At 42.4% G+C, this 21,108-nt stretch overlaps 1 protein-coding gene across 2 annotated transcripts in view; it reads left to right on the forward strand.

The window, feature by feature from the left end:
- The window catches only part of LOC147012619 (adhesion G protein-coupled receptor B3-like), a 242,602-nt gene that overhangs the window by 179,361 nt on the left and 42,133 nt on the right, over positions 1-21,108 (forward strand). For both annotated transcript variants that reach the window (XM_085853642.1, XM_085853641.1), the window contains exons 12-20: positions 482-550; positions 909-1,017; positions 2,045-2,191; positions 3,067-3,136; positions 3,239-3,341; positions 3,600-3,643; positions 8,263-8,380; positions 9,920-10,023; positions 10,208-10,310. In XM_085853642.1, the coding sequence (XP_085709768.1) occupies positions 482-550; positions 909-1,017; positions 2,045-2,191; positions 3,067-3,136; positions 3,239-3,341; positions 3,600-3,643; positions 8,263-8,380; positions 9,920-10,023; positions 10,208-10,310 (867 nt within the window). The remainder of the gene's footprint in view (positions 1-481; positions 551-908; positions 1,018-2,044; positions 2,192-3,066; positions 3,137-3,238; positions 3,342-3,599; positions 3,644-8,262; positions 8,381-9,919; positions 10,024-10,207; positions 10,311-21,108) is intronic.

Below are 21,108 nucleotides of genomic sequence, written 5' to 3' on the forward strand. Positions count from 1 at the left end.
GCATCGGCGGTTAAAACGCTCAGCCGCCCTAATTAAAATCTAATCAGATAATATTGGTGCTTTGCCGAGGGTGCGCTCCCCACTCAGGTAACCATGTGACCTCTAGTTAAACGGAATAATTAGACGGCGGACACTGGAACTCGTGGTTGACTGAGTGGCGTTCGTAGTTCTAAAACAACCCACCATACCATAATGTTAATTGTGAGCAGTGGCCCCAGGTCCGGCTCTTCCGAGGACAACCGGGGATTAATCCCCCTGAGTGACAAGCTGGTGTCTCGGTACCTCCACCGCAACAATATATATATATATATATATATATATATATATATATATATATATATATATATATATATATATATATATATATATATATATATATATATACGTTTGTGTGTGTGTGTGTGTGTATGTATCGTTTTGGTTCCTATCCTAATTCCCCACCCCACCTTTTAAAACTAACATTGTCTTGTTTCCTGTGCAGAACTATGTGCAGGTCTTGAGCAATTTGCTGTGGATTGAAAACAAGGGAAAGTGGGAAGAAGCACAGCAGGTGAGCAGCCAGAAATGAAATCCTTTTCTTTTGTATTTTATTTTGCAATTTATCATAAGGACATTCAACTTATGTCGTAAGAAGTTCGAGAAGATTTGAAGCATAAATGCAATTTAGAAACCTTGTAATTACATCTGAACTTAATTCCTCATATTTGTACGAATCACCCAGAGACCTTTAAGATCTGAGCATGAGAAGGGAAGAGGGTTAAAATGACAGTGTAGAAGGAAATGCCATTTGCCAAAGAGTCTTTCAAAATGGATGTCGCCATAATGTAACGCATTTCCACGATGATTGTTCCCTTCCATCTGTGTCTGCAGTAATTTTGTTAAAAGGGAACATTTTGATTCTGTTGCAGCTTTATTTGGCATCTCTCGACTTTGTGAAAATCGTTGAGGATTTCATCCAAATCATCTCCACGACGGTGAAGGCTGTGCATACGTCGTATCTCATCACCGAAAATATCGGTAACATCTCAATGTTTTCTCGCAGGCACTTTAACCAATCACTTTTGTTTCTTCTCAGTCACTGTTACATCAGTGACAAATCCCTTTTGTTTCTCAATCACTGGTAGATCAATTATTCCAAAGTGATTTTAAATTGTACGCTTCGAGAAAACTGAAGGCAGACACTTCGGTCATGCTTGTCTCTTTGAAATGAAGAGTTGAAGCTGTTTCAGTTTAGATACCCCTCTTCATACTTTGGTTAATCTTTTAAAAAAGTACACAATTTCCTGGTGAAAAGTGCTTGAAATTCCAGTGTTCCTTTGCCCGTGTTCTTGTAGGATCGCAAGTCAAATTCAACTTCGTGGAAATGTACATCTGTTGAGAGGGGTGTTAGTTCTTTGCTAAGTGCACGTCGTGGAATTTTATTATTCAAACATAACTTAAGGTGCTTGTTGGTGCCATATGTACTCAATTGCGAATTCAGCAAGCTGATCGCATCATCAATAAGGCGCTGATGCAGTGTTCCTGCACAATTGGTCAGGAATTTGGAATTTGTTCGGGGTCCCGGTGATGCCTCAAGTACTATGTGGAAAAGATGTGGTGGCGTGTTTAACGTCCACTCGGTAATGTGAACAGACAGGACATCTTGCTTAACGTCCATCCGAGAGACGGTGCACTGAATGATGCAGCTCCCTCCTTTGAAAGCATCCTTCTGTCAGTTTATAGTCTGGTCGGGAATCAAACCCAAATTAAACAGTTAAAGGCAAGTTTGCTACCTATGAACTACCATATTGTACAACTACATTGCTGTTGGGAATATTCCTGAAACTGGCTGATTCTGATAAGATTGCTTGTGAATTTTCAGTGCAGAGTAAAATAAGTGGTGGTGATAGGGGATGGGAGTAGAGGGGGACGTTGTGTTTGGCAATTGTTTAGGAAGGATTTACCAAACAGCTGTTCGCTTGGAGATGTTGCTGCTTGCGGCACAGGGGCTTTACAGTGGCAAACGGCGGCTTACAAACAGCACACCACGTGCGCACTCCTGCAGTGATCAGCATCCGGAAGCTCTTTGTCATGGAAGAGACGAGGGACATGACATTCCCGACAAAGGCACGCAGAGGGATGGTGTCCTGGGTCCGAAATAGTGAGGACAAGGTCTTCATGTCCAAGGAGACCCTATCAAAGCTGACAACTGGTACGTGCACATTGGAGAGGCTCATGTATTAAGTTGGAATCTGCACCCAGTTACATTCTGATGATCTGTTTGGAATTGGTGGATTGTTCAAAAGGTTACATCACCGAGATGTTTGCAAAGGTCCAATGCACACAAAAGAGCATGCAGTGAGTTGTGTGAGTGTGTGTGTGTGTGTATATATATATATATATATATATATATATATATATATATATATATATATATATATATATATATATATATATATAAACAATACACATGTTTTCTTATGAATCATACATACATACTTGCACATTGAAAAATACAGAGACGTTTGTGTGTCTTGGACTGCTGGGAGTCTCCTGTTGGTCAAACTTTTTGAACTCCATTTACACAGGGTTTTGAACATTCTGTACCCTCCTTGAGTCAGCTACGATGTAAAGTCGATATGTGCTTGAATGTAAATCGTAAAAATTAGTGACTATTTCACAGTGCATCACAGCACGGAAGAACACCACACTTAAGCCCATATTTCACCCCAGCTATCCCTGAGAAACCTACAGATGGTTCTTCGTTCTCTATTACACCTTGCACCGTGCTTCAGCATGCTTTGCAGGCACGATAATTGCTACAGTCAATTTGTTTAGCAGAGCATCCATCCATGCCATCCTTCGTCTCGGCGGGCTCCTCCCATAGTGGTCGTAAAGCATTCCAGGAGCTCTGTAAAAGTGCACCGCATCACTGCCTCTCAGAGCCATCGGGAATGAGGCCACGTGACCCTTGTGCTAACGTCGCACCATTTACTTAATCCACCTGACACAATACAGGCACACTAGAATAAGGCTCCATGTTAACTTCAACATTGTAGGTTACCAAACAGAATTTCCCGTCAACAGGGATGCAAGAATCCGCAGTTGTCGGAAACGTCCTGTACAAAAACCTTGGTTCCATTCTTCCCACGCCTCCGTAAGTGTCTTGTTTTGCAAACAATTGCTTTCCATTGCTTCATGTAGCATTGTTTAGCTGATGAATTAACGGGACTTTCCATGATCGTTTGATGTTCCACAGAAACGGAAGCACGGTGAATTCCAGGATCGTTTCTGTCACCATTAATCCACCACCGAAGTCTCTCGTTCCTCCTTTGGAAATTATGTTCTCGCATCTTCATAACGTAAGCAATTGTGTTTTTCATTTAGAAGCAAAACCTCAAGGCCCTTTGAATGTGGTGTCCAGTATAATCCCCTATTTTTGCTCTGCTGGTGTTGCTGCACTGCCTGAGCACTATGCTACAACTCCTGAGCATCCAGTCACATGTTCGGCAAAAAGAGATCCCCTAACATGGCATATTGTGCACAATACATCTGTACACCTATTTCAACTTTCATGAACGCATGAGTGCTTGTTGCGATTACTGTGTTGCTTGTTACAGGTTTCCAGCACTTCATATTGTGTTCTGTGGGATGGACCCAAACTGTGAGTGATCACGTGTATATTTCAAAGTTATCATAGATTTTTACCACCATACCGGTACTATGGATGACTGAGCATTTTGTGCAAGCATTTTGTTTTACACCTGCAGGATACACCTGGCCCAATATAATTTGTAATGCAGATTGGAGCGAGATGGTTATCCTTGGAGCTGGGCTCAGTAAAGAAATTGATTATGAGAATTTTAACCCATTTTGGTTGTTAAGTGTTATCTCATAAAATGACCTACTATGTTGGTCAGACGGTTAAAAAGGTCATCGACCATACCAGCACATCAAAGGTCGTGCCCATGGTTCCACAAGGCCCAGTTCTTTGATTGCTGCTGCAGAGCATTTTTATATCATCGAGGAAAAAAATGTAATAACACTGAGTGCTTTCCTCTTGTTTTGAGGTTTCAATAATACAACCACTCTGTGATGGGCACCTGTATTCACCGGACACCAGGACAACATATAGGCTGAGGGCATATTGTACAACCATGAAAATAGCAGTAATCCTCTTGGTTACCTCCAGTGCCAAATAAATACACTTGCTATACCACTATGAAGGGTAATTGAGAGATATGTGCACTTACCAACCTATAAGATGTCAAGCCTGGGTTTGAATCTCCACCCGGCTATAAACTGTTGTCCTGTTGTTTCGTACACATGGCGAGGCATCAATGTGCATGCCATTCCTCGCATGGACGTTAAACCTGGTGTCCTATCTGCCGACATTTGTTGGTGAATGTTAAAGATCTCAGGGTGTCCTACACAAAGAGGAGGCGAGCTGTTGCTGGCATCCTGGCTAAATTCCTGCCCTGATTTACTTTAATTTGACCTTATACAGTACCTGTTCACATCAGCCTTAAACCTGACATTGTCACCTGATTCATGCCAGCCTTGTACCCAACCTTGTCGCATGGTTTTGTTTTCTTCTTCTTCGGTCATATGCAGTGCAAGGCTACAGGGTGGCATCATCGGCTGAGGGTGCAGCTGTGCTGCTGAAGCAATGCCCTCCGCTGGTTAGGGCAGGAATTTGTAATTTGTTTATAGTGTTGACGATAGCAAGCCTACTCTTTAACGTCCACCACTGAATGCTGGCAGACAGGACACCAGTTTAATGTCCATCCGAGGGATGGCGCACACAATGAATCACCATATTTGTGAAACATCGGGATGACAGTTGATAGCTGGGTCAGGAATCAAACCCACGCCAGACAGGTTAGAGGCGAGTGTGTGTACCTCTAGGCTCTCCTGTCAGTCCGCATGTGGTTTGTGCGAGCCTCTTACCCGATCTTGTCACATGGTTTGTGCCAGCCTCCTACCCGACCTTGTGACTTGGTTCATGCCAGCCTCATAACCGACCTTGGCATATGGCTTGTGCTTTCTTCATATCTGGTCTTGTCACGTTGATCGTGCCAGCCTCATGCCCGACCTTCTCACATCGATCATGCCAACCTCATACCTGACGTTCTCACATGGTCTGTGCCTGCCTCATACCCGAGCTTCTCGCATTGTTCGTGCCAGCCTCATACCCGAGCTCACATTGTTCGTGCCAGCCTCATTCCGGATGTCACGTATTTCAATCTCTGCACTTGTTTCAGATGCTGTTTTTCACCTCTTTTCTTAATCATAGCCACACCTTTCTCATTGAACTCTTATTGACCCACCACCCAATTAGCTGTTTTTCCACATGTCCTCATGGGACTTTTACAATTCCCCTCATGGTTTGACTCAATCCATTCGCACAAAATCTCGTTTTTCAAAGTGCAATATCAGTAAACAACAAGGGCGGTGAATGTGTGGCGAAGCAGATCGCAACCTGGAAATGATAAATAAATAATCATCAATGTGTCTGAGCAGGCTCGCATGTTTGCGTCACGGCTTTTAAATGCCACATGCGGTATCAGTGTGCCTGTCCGCATGTTGTCATGTTCTCATGGTGTGAAATATATCCCTGTGTGTTTGCTCGTACTGGTCCGTGTGTACATTTTTCCCAGCGACCCATTCACCCCTCCCACTGATTCCACCCAATGTCAAATCCTGGTGCTCTTCATCATCCCACATCTCCCAGGCTTTCACCTTTGCTGCTGTCATGCTTTTAACCAACCTGTATATCTTTATGTGATTTTGTTGGAGTCATTTTATATTCTCGAGTCAGGGTGCAATGCAGCATTGAACAATACAATACAGTCCAAGTATTATGAACCGGTGATGCAGTACAGGCATTTTGTGCCAAGTGGCCACTTTATTGTTGTCCTTAGTTTTCCTCGTATTTCTTTTGATAATATTAGATAAAGACAAACGATGGCAAATTGTGAAGAAAAAAATTAGCGTCATTTAAAATAATGCCGCATTACGTTTATCATAATATAGTAATATTTTAATGTTGATTTCGGCTGGCAGCAAGATGGCCTGGAGGTATGCACACCTGCCCCTCTCTAAGCCATCTAACCTGGGTTTGATTCCTGACCCAGCTATAAACTGCCACCCTGGTGCTTCACAGGCAGGGTCAATTCATCAATGTGTGTGCTGTCCCTTGGATGGACGTTAAACTGGTGTCCTGTCTGCCAGCATTTGTTGGTGGATGTCAAAGATCCCATGGTGTCTATTGCATATAGCAGGTGAGCCATTGTTGGCACCAAGGCCAAATTATAAATTCCTGCCCGAACTAGTTGAACATCAGGCCCGGTCAGCTGGTTCATGAAGACTTAGACAAAGTCTGGACCCTAGCTGACCCCACAATGTGGGATAATAGTGGCTGTTAAAAGAAAAGAAAAATTAAATATCTACATCCTCCATTTGCATTGGAAGGCATTGTGGCACCCACAACAAGTCGTGGCTGATATATCGAGCATAAGCCCTTCGTCAGACAAACAAAAAAGAGATGCCGATGCAGGTTGACCAAGCCTTCACAGAGACCAATATTCCGTTGTACATCCACTGTCACTTTTGTTTTACTTTTATTCACTTTATTGATTGATCCGATCATTGTTACTCAATCTGATGGCTGAAGGTACGGTAATTTTGGTCAACAGGACATTTAATTATTAGATTTTAAGATGGAAAGCAATGATAACTGATTACGACAATTCAATAAAATGGTGCAATAGTGAAAGGAAATCGTATCTTGGGATTTCTCCGATCAATACATATGTATTGAAGTGTTGCTCAGCGCAGTGCTGCTAAATAAGGGGAAATCTTACAATGAGCCTCGAAACTTTGTAAACTTCAAACTCTTGCTTCGAAAACAACCAAATCAACTTCCAGAATCCAGGGTCACACCTCAACGTTTTTGTTCCTCTTTGTGGAATCTCCTTGCAGAGGATGTTCAACCCCATCCTCTTCCTTTGAGCGTTTCAAGCATGCAGTGGACGACCATCGCATGTCAACCCCCATCTCTACCTGCAATCTTTTCTACCCCCGTTTACCTCAACTAACTGAACCATTTTACTCACAGATTACTGTTGCCCCTCTTCCTGCTCTCAATTCACATGCTTTGTCACCTCGCTCTTCCTTCCATGAGCCTTTTGATCTTGTATAAAAAAAGTTTTTTTTTTAATTCAAAGCGACCCCTAATGGTTCCTGCAAGGAAGGAAAATATTTCTATCTTCATTTTCCCTGCAAGATCCTGGCCGGCACTGTCTCGTCGCATCACTCATCACTTCAGACAGGTTGCGGCGCATCAGTTCCATTTGCGCCTGCCTTCTCTGGACAGCTCAGACCGAAGGTTCATAATGAATATGTCTCCGTCGAGGTTCCCCTCCACAAAGCGTTTTCTGTTCCCGACAGAAATCTTGGCTCGGAAATCCAAAGCAGTCGTGAGCCCAACGTCAAAGGCAAGAGCAAAATGAGCGTTGCTAACGTTTGTCTATTTCAACAAGCGCTACGAATGCCAATTGGATAAGACGAGCCTGCGGATTCGAATCTTACATGACAATATTTCTTCTCTTTGTTCACCAAATGCCCTGGGCGTTCTTTTTTCCTTCTCCTTTCAAAATATGGGGATGGTGACATTCAATATTCTCTGTTTTGAAGGCTCATTTTTTTTTCCTTGTGCCATACTGAGAAAGGCCAAGGGCTCACATTGTGCTAGGATGAAAATGAGGATTTTCTTCCCCCCCACCTTGCTCCTGGCAATGTCATCTCACGGGCTGTTGCGGCGATGTGCACGGACGTTTCTGGATCACATCCCTGCAGATGTGTAACGCAAATAGATTCACGCATTGAGTCTTGTTTCTGAAGTAACATCATCGTTCCCTTTGATTCATGCCAATCGACATATTGAACCCCTCCTCGCGTCAGCTTTTGCAGAGCATACCTTTTCCAGGGTATCTGGAGCGGGAACTTTGCTCAGGGAAAATTGGAAGTGTGAGGGGGGGGGAGGAAGAGAGGGGAGGTAGTGGATTGAGAGGTGGGGTATGGTTACATGGGGTACATGGTTGAGGATGGGGTTGAGAATATATTGTCTCAAAATATTTCCTCGCCTGGGGTGCACGATGCACCTGCCTTTTGTTGGTGCTGTGTCGTTGATGTGTCACTAATTACCTCTGGCTCTCAGCGAGCACGCTTTCTCACTCTCGAGCACTCATGAGCATGTCTGTTGCCACGGCATCGGGCCAGGGATGGCGGATGGAGCCAGGACGGTTGTACGGCTGCATTCAGCGATGCGTCGCACACCCGTTGTGCCTGTGAGCGGGCATCAACATACGCCATTTTTACAACACTCTCCAACCGCAAGGTACGCCATGGTTTCCTCTGGCTCCCACATTCCCGATAATGTGTTATGACGTTTGGTTTTCTTCTCCACATTTTTGCCTTAGTTATCTTTCATTCAGTATACAAGTTATCTATAATACACCTCTATTATTTATGTATCCACTGCACACACACACACACACACACACACACACACACACACACACACACACACACACACACACACACACACACACAATTTTGAAACTTACAGCATTCCTTGGAACAGCTATTGTTTGTTGGCCAATGACATTAAATGCCAACACATTGACAGTTAGTCTAATCACATAGAATATCCACGAGAGGGGATGATCCAATGCTCCCTGCATCCTGAGTGTGTGTGTGTGTGTGTGTGTGTGTGTGTGTGTGTGTGTGTGTGTGTGTGTGTGTGTGTGTGTGTGTGTGTGTGTGTGTGTGTGTGTGTGTGTGTGTGTGTGTGTGTGTGTGTGTGTGTGTGTGTGTGTGTGTGTTCATTTCCCTCGATATAAAATGTGATTGCATGTTATTGAAACAGAAAATCATCACCACTTGGCTTGTGGATATAATCCCAATGAAAATAATACGACTTTCTCTGCTTGTTCCTTGTTATCCTGGAATTCTCCAAATTGATATTTTATCACATCAGGACTGCAATTCAAACTCTATTGTTCTGAAGAGGAAGGAAAACACCTTCTAAATTAGTGAGAAATGAAGAGGCGTTTACCATGCTGGATGTGTGAAGGAGATATATAGCAAGAAAGAGATAGAGTGTGTGTGTGTGTGTGTGTGTGTGTGTGTGTGTGTGTGTGTGTGTGTGTGTGTGTGTGTGTGTGTGTGTGTTTGTGTGTGTGTGTGTGTGTGTGTGTGAGAGAGAGAGAGAGAGAGAGAGAGAGAGAGAGAGAGAGAGAGAGAGAGAGAGAGAGAGAGAGAGAGAGAGAGAGAGAGAGAGAGAGAGAGAGAGAGAGAGAGAGAGAGAATGAATGAATCTCGTTTATTCTCTTCTCCTCCTTTTTTTTTTTTTTTTTTTCTCTCTCTCTCTCTCTCTCTCTCTCTCTCTCTCTCTCTCTCTCTCTCTCTCTCTCTCTCTCTCTCTCTCTCTCTCTCTCTCTCTCTCTCTCTCTCTCTCTCTCACTCTCTCACTCTCTCTCTCTCTCTCTCTCCCCCTCTCTCTTCTCTTCTATTTTCTCTTCTCTCTCTCTCTTCTCTCTCTCTCTCCCTCCACACAGCACCAGAATACATATGATGATTCCATCCTTTAGCTGCACGGAACCAACGTTAATATCTCACCCAGGGTGTTGGGGTTAGGATTTTTCATGTCAAGGAAAAGCAGCCAAATAGGAAATCTTTTCAACACCCGACTGCTTGTGGCACTCTAGATAATATATTAGAAAATGTAAAAAATAACACAAATTGCCACATATTCCCCTTTTTGCTGATCTTCTCGAGACAGAAATCCAACCTTTCATATTACTGCAGCTCAACCAATTTCCTCAGGTAAACAGTCGGACTCTAACGACACGGTTTGTGACCACTGGTGCTGCAGGACATGGTCCGAGGGGGAATTTCCTCGCTGAGCCTTGCGGCTGGCTGCGTCGTCTCCTCTCTCGCCCTCACATTTCTCATCATCGCCTATTGCATTTTCTGGAGGTGAGATCATATGTACCGGCCTTTACATCAGTGTTACATCTGTATTAATATGTTTGCCAACTTACTGAGCTGGAGACGGTTGTTTATCACGTGGCAGAGTTGGTTGTTCATCAATAGTTGTCAAGTTGGAATCGTTTGAGACCTGTGTCTGATTTCTACATTTTGAATGATGTTCCCTTTCTAGGGCAATTAAATCAGATCGCTCTGTCATTCTGATCAATTTCTGTGTTTCTATCATATCTTCCAACATCCTTATTTTGATCGGCCAAACTCAAGTTCACAACAAGGTAAGGACAGAGAATCCAAGAATCTTTGTACATTTGCTAGGATTCGTGAACATGTTAACAAACATCAAGTCATCGGATCTCCTCAAGATGAAAAGCAATAAATATGAACGGATGGGTACTACGACATTCTGACTGAATGTGATTATCAATAAAGTTTTCAAAATAAGCCATTGTTAGAGGCCTTTGCAAAAGCTTCTTGTTTAAAGCAATCATGTCCACATCTCCTGGTTCTATGTGGTCTGTGTATCCCAACATGTCATAAAATTACAACGAATGGTTTGAGAACTTGGATGTAAAGCTTTGGATGTATATTTGGAAAGTGTATACAAAGTCAATTTTAACACGACATGGACTACAGCTTACCGACGTACAATGATTATATCTGAAGATATTGTGACACGGTTGGCATTATACGTGGATATGCCTTCTCGTGCCCCACAAGGAATCAAATAAGATAACAAAATTGGATTTGATGAGAAGAGAATAAATGCTTAAAGAAGATGATAAATGCATTATAAGGGTTACCAGGGTAGCTGGCAACTCTGGCTAGACAGTTCACTAATCGTTGGCTACCAGGGTATATTATTAAACAAGTAAGCTCACCAGATCAAGATCAGGTTATTTAGACTTTAGCAAAACTTTGGAGCTGGAGTAAAAATTAACCTGGGAGTGCAACATTAGACAAAAATATATATATTAGCCAAATGGCCTCATCATCTTCTTGTTTGAGGTCGTATAGGATGGTGCAACGACGACTTACACTCAGGGTAATCCTTTGGAGACTGTGGAACCTTTGAATATTAATTTTCATTCTGAAAACGGAATGCAAGTAATTAAATACAATTGGTTCGATTCCCGACAAATGATTCGTCTTCAAATATGATACGGAAGTTCCGACGAGAAAGCCAAGCTCTGTCTCTCTGTCTCTCTATCTCTCTGTCTCTCTCTGTCTCTGTCTCTGTCTCTCTCTCTCTCTCTCTCTCTCTCTCTCTCTCTCTCTCTCTCTCTCTCTCTCTCTCGTTCCCTCTCTCTCTCTCTCTCTCTCTCTCTCTCTCTCTCTCTCTCTCTCTCTGTCTCTGTCTCTGTCTCTGTCTCTGTCTCTGTCTCTGTCTCTGTCTCTGTCTCTGTCTCTGTCTCTGTCTCTGTCTCTGTCTCTGTCTCTGTCTCTCTCTCTCTCTCTCTCTCCGCAGATCGGCCAGTGCTCTTTCGTGTTTTAACATCGATTTGATGAAGAATTTGTTAGATGAAGATGAAAATTTCAGGGGAATTGGCCCAGGGGAATGGAATTGTATAAAAATCAAAGAAATGGCTTCCCACAGAAAGGACTCGCACACATATTAGTAAAGTATAAATATCCCGATCTTAATGGGGGACCCAGCGTGTGTGTGTGTGTATACATATGGAAAAATTACAGGCCCAGACCAGGAATGAAACCCAGGTCCTCTGGCAAAAAGCATAACAGTGCTCTGCCATCTGAACGATCTGGGTAACCCACTGGCTGAGCAACGCAATTCTTCCACGAAAAGAAGTGTCACTCTCTTTCCCCCACTACTTCCGGAGCACTTGCTGTCAACCATAGGAACAGTGAGGGCCTGCTCTCAAGAAGGCCTTCCCCCTGTGGGGGGACACATCCATGTTCGCCATTAAACACCACAGGGGGTGTCATAATTTCATGAGAAGTGAACAGGACAGAACATCATAAATGTATGTGGAAAAAATACAGGCCCAGACCAGGAACCAAACCCAGGTCCTTTGGCAAACTGTGCCAGTGCTCTGCCATCTGAGCAATCTGGGTGACCCAACAGCTGGGTGACGCAATTCTTCCACATATATAAGTGCCACTCTCTTTTTTTGGCAGCGAGTGCCCCAGAAGCAGTGGAGGAAAGAGAGTGGCATTTATATATGTGGAAGAATTGCGTCACTCAGCCAGTGAGTTGCCCAGGTAGCTCAGATGGCAGTGCAATGGTATGGTTTGCCAGAGGATCTGGGTTTGATTCCTCGTCTGGGCCTGTAATTTTTCCACATATATTTATGATGACTCTATCCTGTTCACTTCTCATTATATGTCGATATGTGGTTCAGATACAAAGTCCGAGTGAACTCCACTCCCCATCTTTTTTAACAAAGAGAAAAGAGTCCTCCTCAGGCAACATTTTATTTGTGGTCCGCAAACCTTTTCAAGTCAAGAGGCACAGCGAACCACACTGGGCCGTTTATAGCGAACCACTTCCGGTCACGTATGTAAGCATGTGCACATCTTTTGGTTATCAGTGTGTGGCAATGTCACTCATCATTGGATTCCCACTGATTCCTGGTCATTAAAAAAAAAAATATATATATATATATATATATATATATATATATATATATATATATATATATATATATATATATATATATATATATATATATATTATCTAGTATTGTAATTATGCATATGTACAGCTAACTGTGCATGCCCCAGTACCTCCACGTTGTTAAAAGACCGTCTTTTGGTTCTGCATGTGGAATGGGATGGGGGTGTGTGTCGATGCTCTTTCTGCATGTGTTGTGCATGTACCGGTGAAAAGTGTGATTGTGTGTTGTTGTGTGATAGTGTGTTAGCTGTGTGTGGGGTCGTGCGCTGCAGTGACGTTGTGATTTCTTGTGGCGGTGTATGCGTACCAAAGCTATTGTTGAACCGACCTGTATCCTTGCTGTTGCACCATCCCCTTATCGATACTTTAACTAATGGGTTGTACTGTGCAGGGAGATCAAGGGTTTCATTTGTTGGATCACCTCTATGTTCTTTAACATGCCAGGATTAATCGCCGGTGTTTGTTGGGCATGACATCCAATAAACAGATTCCTCCTCAGTCCAGTTGATGCCCCATTTGTATGTGGTGCCATGCAATTGCTCGCTGACCTGTTTTACCTAATCGCTTTGCCATTTTGTGCTCATCCAGCGATCTATAGAGGTTTCTCCCCGTTTCCCCGATATATGCCTCTCCACAGCCCTTGCACCTGGTGCTGAACACCACACCTGACTTATCACTATCTGGTATTGCATCTTTTAGTACCCCGAATTTTAATTTAATTTAAAACTTTAAACACCCCGAATTTAATTTTAAACACCCCGAATAGTACATAGCAGTTTATGGGCCACTCCAAGACATGCACTTTGCATTATTTTTGCAATTCTCTCCGAGAGCTCTGGATAATAAGGTAACACACTCCTACCGATCAGCTCTGGTTTGTTGTTGGTTGTATTATGCCTTCTAAACCCCTGCACCTTCTAACACCCTTCTAAAAACGGATACCTTTATAACTGCAGCCCAATTAGCTTATCATCAGCAAGGTCATAGAATCAATCATCATAGTTGACATAAAATCATTCCTTTCCTCCAACAGCCTCATCCTTGATCATCATTTCGGATTCAGACCTGATCACTTTACCTTGGACATGCTGCTTTGACTCTCCCAACAATGGTGGAGGCCGTCAATGTCAGATATGCGATCAGGGCCATCTCTCTGGACATATCTCGAGCTTTTGATACAGTCTGGCATCCCTGCCTTGCTTTCCAAACTGTCTACCAATGGAATCCAAGGCCAACTCCACTCTTGGATTTCTGACATCGTCCACTCTCAGAGACCACATGTGAATCTCAATAGAACCCTTTCATCTCCTCTCCATGTCAAGGCTGGAGTTCCCCAAGGCAGTGTTCTAGGCCACATCTTGTTCCGAATCTTCATCAATGATCTCACTGACTCTCTGGAAAATCCTCTTTGTCTCTTTTCTGATGTCCCCACTCTCTGCCGTGACATCTCTCGTTCTTCTGACAGATGGGCATCAGCCTTTTCCCTCTCCTCAGACCTTGACAAAATCACAAACTGGTCAAACACAATTTTGCTAACGTATCCATATTGTCCACCCTTTGCGTTCTCCCTTACCCCTCATTATTACCTGCATCCCTTGTTTGTCCATCTCCATCTACTTTCTCCGTCAACCCTGCTGTTGGTGTTTCCCCTTTCTCCTGCTGTTCCTTTTGTTACAGTATGTTGTGTTCTGATTTGTTCTGTGAAATCGCTCTTCCATGAGCCTAGACCGTGTAAAAAAAATAAAAATGCCACGACATTCGCTGACCCCAACATTCGTGGCATTTTTGAGGAACATATCACCAGCGAATAGCATTGTCTAACAGTGTATATATATATATATATATATATATATATATATATATATATATATATATATATATATATATATATATATATATATATATATATATATATATATATATATATTGTTGTGGTTGACGAAATTCACAAACCACCATTCAGGTCCCTTAGGTGAGATATCTCGGTAAGTATATGTGTAGTTAGGCCCAAACCCGTTGTCTAGAGGGAATAAATGTCATTCACTCGGGCTGCGACTCTTCAGGATAGCCGTTTTTCTTTTACTATCTTTATTTTGGACCAGCCGCCATTACTACCACCACCAACCACGTCTCAACAGCCATCACAACAACAACCACCAACCACAACTCCGCTTCACAACAACAACCACCAACCGCAATTCCGCTTCACAACAACAACCACCAACCACAACGCCGCTTCACAACAACAGCCACGACCTTTACCGTCACAACTCGCCACCATCGCATCCACACCATCTCGCGCCACTCGTGGGCACCGATACTGGACTCGTGCAGGGCGCGCACCGAGCAGCGTATTCAAAAACATCACGGACTTTCCGCAGAAAACGGATCAAAAACGACTCACGCCCACTTCTGTTCCGTCCAATCGGTGAGCGAGGGGCGATTTGGCCCCGCCTCCAGGGCGTTGGAGGGCGGTCGCTATATGCAAATTCATGGATCAAAAAGCATTCACGCCCACTTTTCCTCGGGCCAATGGGGAGCCAGTTAGAGAGGTGAAGGGTCGGAGGCAGAGGGTCAAGGGTGAAAGAGCGAAGCCACGGGGCTTATATAAACGGCTGCGTTCGTTAGTTCAGTTGGGGGTTGTGCGGAGTTCAAGAGAGTCGTCGGTGGAGCTGGAAAGAAGTGGGAGAAGTCAAGAGTGAAGAGTTGGGACGAGCCAAGAGAGGAGACGGAGAGGGCGAGTAGACGGAGCTGTGGAGAGGTGACGGCGGCGAAGGCGGACGAGGGGGTGCTCGCGTCGGTGCCGGGAGCTGCAGAGGGAGAGGCCAGCAACGCGACCGAGGTGGAGGAGGAGACGCTCGCCGCGGGACCCGAGACAGGGTGATATCCTCCTTCCCCCGAGCATCAGCAACCCCCTCCTGTTTCCCCCCGCGCTGAGATAGTGCGACAAAGGGGGCCCCTTTCCCACCCCCTACCAGACACTGTCCGCGAGGCCCGCGGAGTTGAGGCACCACCGCCACTTCGCGTCTCATCATCAGACGGGTAGGCCCGACCCGGTCTCGGCCCGAGGCCCGCCTACCCCCCTCATCCTTGAGGGTGGTTCTCTTTTCTTTTGCTTTGGGAATATGTGTTGTCGGCGCCGTCTGTGAAGTAAAATTGTATAAGTGTTGCCGTGTGCCACGGTAGTCGGTTAGATCTGCATTGTTGCATTTGCTTTTTGTGTAATATTGCATTGTCTTCTTCTTTTACATGTGCTTTTGGTGGAATTGTATATGTGTGCTTTCCGTTCATCGCGAAATAAATGTGCTTCATGTTGAACTGTTTTCCCGCTTCACTTCGTCTTTTCTTTCATTGAATCTCCATCTTGCTTCACGTAAAGGGTTGGTCGTGGGCTAAAACGCCCGATAATTAATCGAACCGTCGAGGCCGACGAATAACACCGCTCGGTTATCCCGATTGTACGGAACGGGTCGCTTAAAGTGGCCCGTGTCCGAAGTCGACCTGCGGCGAGGTGCGATCGCCCGGTCTACCCTCCGCGTGGGTACTTAGGTAGGTCGAATTTGGCGAGCAACCCTATCCCACGCGGGGGCCGATTGGCACGATCGTGGTGAGACCGAAAGGTCCACCCGTGACTGGTTCCCGGCGTTAGTCCGAGAGGGTCACGACTGGATTGTCCGTCCGGTGGGAGACGTGCCGCGATTCGAGTTACGTGGCCGTCCGCACACCCGCGCGCGCGAATCCGCAACAATATATATATATATCTATATATATATATATATATATATATATATATATATATATATATATATATATATATATATATATACATATATATATATATATATATATATATATATATATATATATATATATATATATATATATATATATATATATATATATATATATATATATATATATATATATATATATATATATATATATATATATATATATATATATATATATATATATATATATATATATATATATATATATATATATATATATATATATATATATATATATATATATATATGAGGCCCGGCGAGGAGGAGTGATGTAAGTGACATTTTTAATGATATGATGATGATAGGCTCAGATGATAGGGGAAGGGTTAAAATAGTGCGACATGGCATCAACTCCAAAATGGCCGATGTGGCCTTACATCACTCTTCCTCACGGCGCCTCATATATAGACTGGACATTTGTACATGGGCCGCACAACACTAAGATTGGCTGATCGGATCAAACAACACACCCCCTTGACGATTCGAAGAAAGATTGTGAGGGTTAGAACACAACCAGTGCGAGCATGTAGAAATATCCAGCAACCACCAGCCACTGTACCTGCTTCATCTGCCATTGCACAGCACCTGGTTGCCAACCCTATATGTGCAGACCAGGACAATGCAGATATGTTCAGGATATTGAGCCGAGGTCGGAGCTCATTTCATTTTGTATGTTGGAAGCAACCTTCATCCTGACCACCGATCCAAAATTATGTCGTCAAAAGGAATTTGTACAATCTCTGTGTCTCAGCATGGAAAGATCAAGGGAAGTACGGTAACAAATGGTGAATGGACCTTTGGGGAAACTCATCCACCCTCTCTCCAGAATGTGGTTGCAAACGTCAATCATCGACGAACTCTGCTCCAGCCAATGGGAGCTTGAGGTGAAGATGATGAGCCGACCAATGGGTGTTCGGATTAACCATGACGTCATTATAGTTGAACCAATCAGCGTCTACTTTATTGAGACCTGCGTATAAAGCACGCGCCTTAACTTCCTTCTTCACTTGCCATGACTTTTTTTACCCTGAAGAGTGCAGCACGAAAAGCTTTGGTCACTATTATGTCGTGTTTGTTTGTATCCATATACAAGTATATATATATATATATATATATATATATATATATATATATATATATATATATATATATATATATATATATATATATATATATATATATATATATATATATATATATATATATATATACATATATATATATATATATATATATATATATACATATATATATATATATATATATATATATATATATTTATATATCCGGATGGTGTTTATTTAATATGACCGAGCTGGCTTGGCAAGCGATTGGTTGAAACAAACATCACTTTGAGACACCCGGAATGTCAAACAACGTCTGAATTAGGCACAGGAACACTTTTTTTTTAGCAGTCAGAACTGCTGCCAAGGTCAATTAAGAAGTTTAAACTTTGAAATTTGACTCAGGTTAAGAGATTCGAGAGCATATTGCATCTGCGTAAATAAAATAAAACCATGAACACTGGTGTCTCTGAGCATTTGTAAATATTGTGATGTATACAGCGATTTGTCGGTATGAAGAATGAGGCATTCAACGATATGAGTGAGAAAAGTGAAAAAAAAAAATTGAGTGCTTTGTTGTTAAGAAACCGTTGCGGCCTATTCCAAATCAAGGCATTGTTGAGCAGGCTGAACAAAATGGCGAAATAAGACCTCATGCAAGCTGACAGAGGGCTGACTCATGGGCTGATGAAGGATGACGCCTTGATAAAGGATAATTAAATAAGGCCGTTAATTATATTCAAAACGGGTGTTTTAATGAACCCAAACACCCAATTTTCATTCATGCACTACTTTGGAGTTCCTTTAGAATGCATGCAAAGTTTGGGGCCACTAGGTTTCATGGTTTTGGAGTTATGGAGGAGGACTGACTGACACACACTGACATTTATTATTATGAATTGCTCCGTTTTCATGCTTCTTTACTTTTGTAGCTGTAATTTTCAGGTGTTGTAACACTCAAAGGATTATTTTTTTCTTTTTTCTCGAGAAGGGGAAAAAAAGAAATGGAACTCGCCAACAGGAGCAGCTGCAGTCATGCTTTGCTAATTAGCCACCTCATCTGTGAGTTATATTTACGTCGTTGATGTATTATAACGATGTGCCGATTATTTGCTCATGAAATAACGAGTTTTTTATTATCAGATGAGGAAGGGTTAAACCTCAGCAAAAAATTTGGTTGAATAACCATTAAAGGTTCATAAGCAATATTTTCCCTCTTGTGTTTATTATCCATTGACATGAAGGAAAATGCATAATTTCTCAGGTTAAAGATTAAGAAAGGGACAAAAACCCCACCATAACACCCATTCTCTACATCCTCCTCCGACCTTCTGTTCAGTATACTGAATAATTTGTTCAATTTAAAATGTTTGCGATGCCAATCAGCCAGAGAGCGCATTGTTGTGGGTGTTCAGGATACTGAATCAGGCCCGTCGCAAGGGCTCAGTATTAAGGGGGACATATGAACTGGATGGGGGGAGGGGCACAATTATAATATTTGATATTTTTGATAACCCGGTATGCTATTGTATTCATGCAGCATTGACGCATCTATACTGAGGTTGACGTCGCATACTAACCAAATTGATCTCAGCTCGATTTAATAGCGAACGTAGTGAGCTTCATACTTAACGCTTGCACATGAGAGAATAGGAAACAACAACAACAACAACAACAACAACACAATACCCTGGCAATTTGGAATCCGTGTCGTTGGCTATAACCCTTTTGCTCCCTGTTTTTTTTTTTTTTGCTTCCGGTTTTTGTCATGGGGAATGATGCATGCCGGGAGATAAAGGCATCGTTGGAGACATGAAAGACCCAAATATCAGACATGGTGTATATTTTCTCCACTGATTTTAATAAAGATATCTCCCGCATCATCAAAAAATAATTTTTAATCGTGATTTGCGTTATTTGATCGCTAATCCCGAATCCACGCCAAAGTAACCGGAAATTGCATATGCAGTTGTGAACAAGTTATAGGTAAAGTCAGAAGCGAATGTAAGAAGAATTCTACGTTCAATCTAGTGTTTTTTTTCAGATGAGATCCTGTTCTCGGCGGTGTAGTTGTTGTGAAGGTAATGTTGAGGTAATATTAATTTTATTAGATGAGATCCTGTTCTCGGTGGTGTAGTTGTTGTTGTGAAGGTAATGTTGAGGTAATATTTATTTTTTGAGATGAGATCCTGTTCTAGGTGGTGTAGTTGTTGTGAAGGTAATGTTGAGGTAATATTTATTTTTTGAGATGAGATCCTGTTTGAGGCGGTGTAGTTGTTGTTGTGAAGGTAATGTTGAGGAAAAAAAAAAATTTTTAGATGAGATCCTGTTCTAGGCAGTGTAGTTGTTGTTGTGAAGGTAATGTTGAGGTAATTATCAGTAGTGTTATCACAGTTATAGAAATGCACAAATCATTAATTTGATCTATAGTATACCCAATCACACCTTTATGACTAAAAAATTAACAATAAAACTCGAGAGTAAATACTCTAGCAGTTTTAAGTCTACCTAATTTTATAATAAAGATATCTCCCGCATCATCAAAAAATAATTGTTAATCGTGATTTACATTATTTGATCGCTGATCCCGAATCCAGGCTGAAGTAACCGGAAATTGCAACATCGAATGTAAGAAGAATTCTACGTTCACTTCTAGGCTTTGCCTATTCCATATTAGCGAACGTAGTGAGCTTCATATTTAACGCGTGCACATAAGAGAATAGGAAACAACAACAACAACAACAACAACACAATACCCTGGCAATTTGGAATCCGTGTTGTTGGCTATGACCCTTTTGCTTCTGTTTTTTTTTTGCTTCCGTTTTTTTTTTTTTGCTTCCGTTTTTTTTTTTTGCTTCCGGTTTTTTTTTTGCTTCCGGTTTTTGGCATGGGGAATGATGCATGCTAGGAGATAAAGGCATCCTCGGAGACATGAAAGACCCAAATATCAGACATGGTGTATATTTCCTCCACTGATTTTAATAGCGAACGTAGTGAGCTTCATACTCAACGCGTGCACATGAGAGAATAGGAAACAACAACAACAACAACAACAACAACAACAATACCCTGGCAATTTGGAATCAGTGTGGTTATGACCCTTTTGCTTCCGGATTTTTTTTTTTTGCTTCCGTTTTTTTTTTGTACTCAACGCATGCACATGAGAGAATAGGAAACAACAACAACAACAACACAATACCCAGGCAATTTGGAATCCGTGTCGTTGGCTATGACCCTTTTGCTTCTGGTTTTTTTTTCCTTCCGTTTTTTTTTTTTACTCAACGCGTGCACATGGGAGAATAGGAAACAACAACAACAACGTCACAATACCCTGGTAATTTGGAATCCATGTCATTGGCTATGACCCTTTTGCTTCCGGTTTTTGTCATGGGGAATGATGCATGCCGGGAGATATAGGCATCGTCGGAGACATGAAAGACCCAAATATCAGACATGGTTTATATTTCCTCCACTGATTTTAATAAAGATATCTCCCGCATCATCAAAAAATAATTTTTAATCATGATTTACATTATTTGATCGCTGATCCCGAATCCAGGCCGAAGTAACCGGAAATTGCAGCATC

The sequence above is a fragment of the Eptatretus burgeri genome, chromosome 14 (genome assembly GCF_056783735.1).
Source record: "Eptatretus burgeri isolate ZD-2024b chromosome 14, Ebu_testis_v1, whole genome shotgun sequence".
NCBI lineage: Eukaryota > Metazoa > Chordata > Myxini > Myxiniformes > Myxinidae > Eptatretus > Eptatretus burgeri.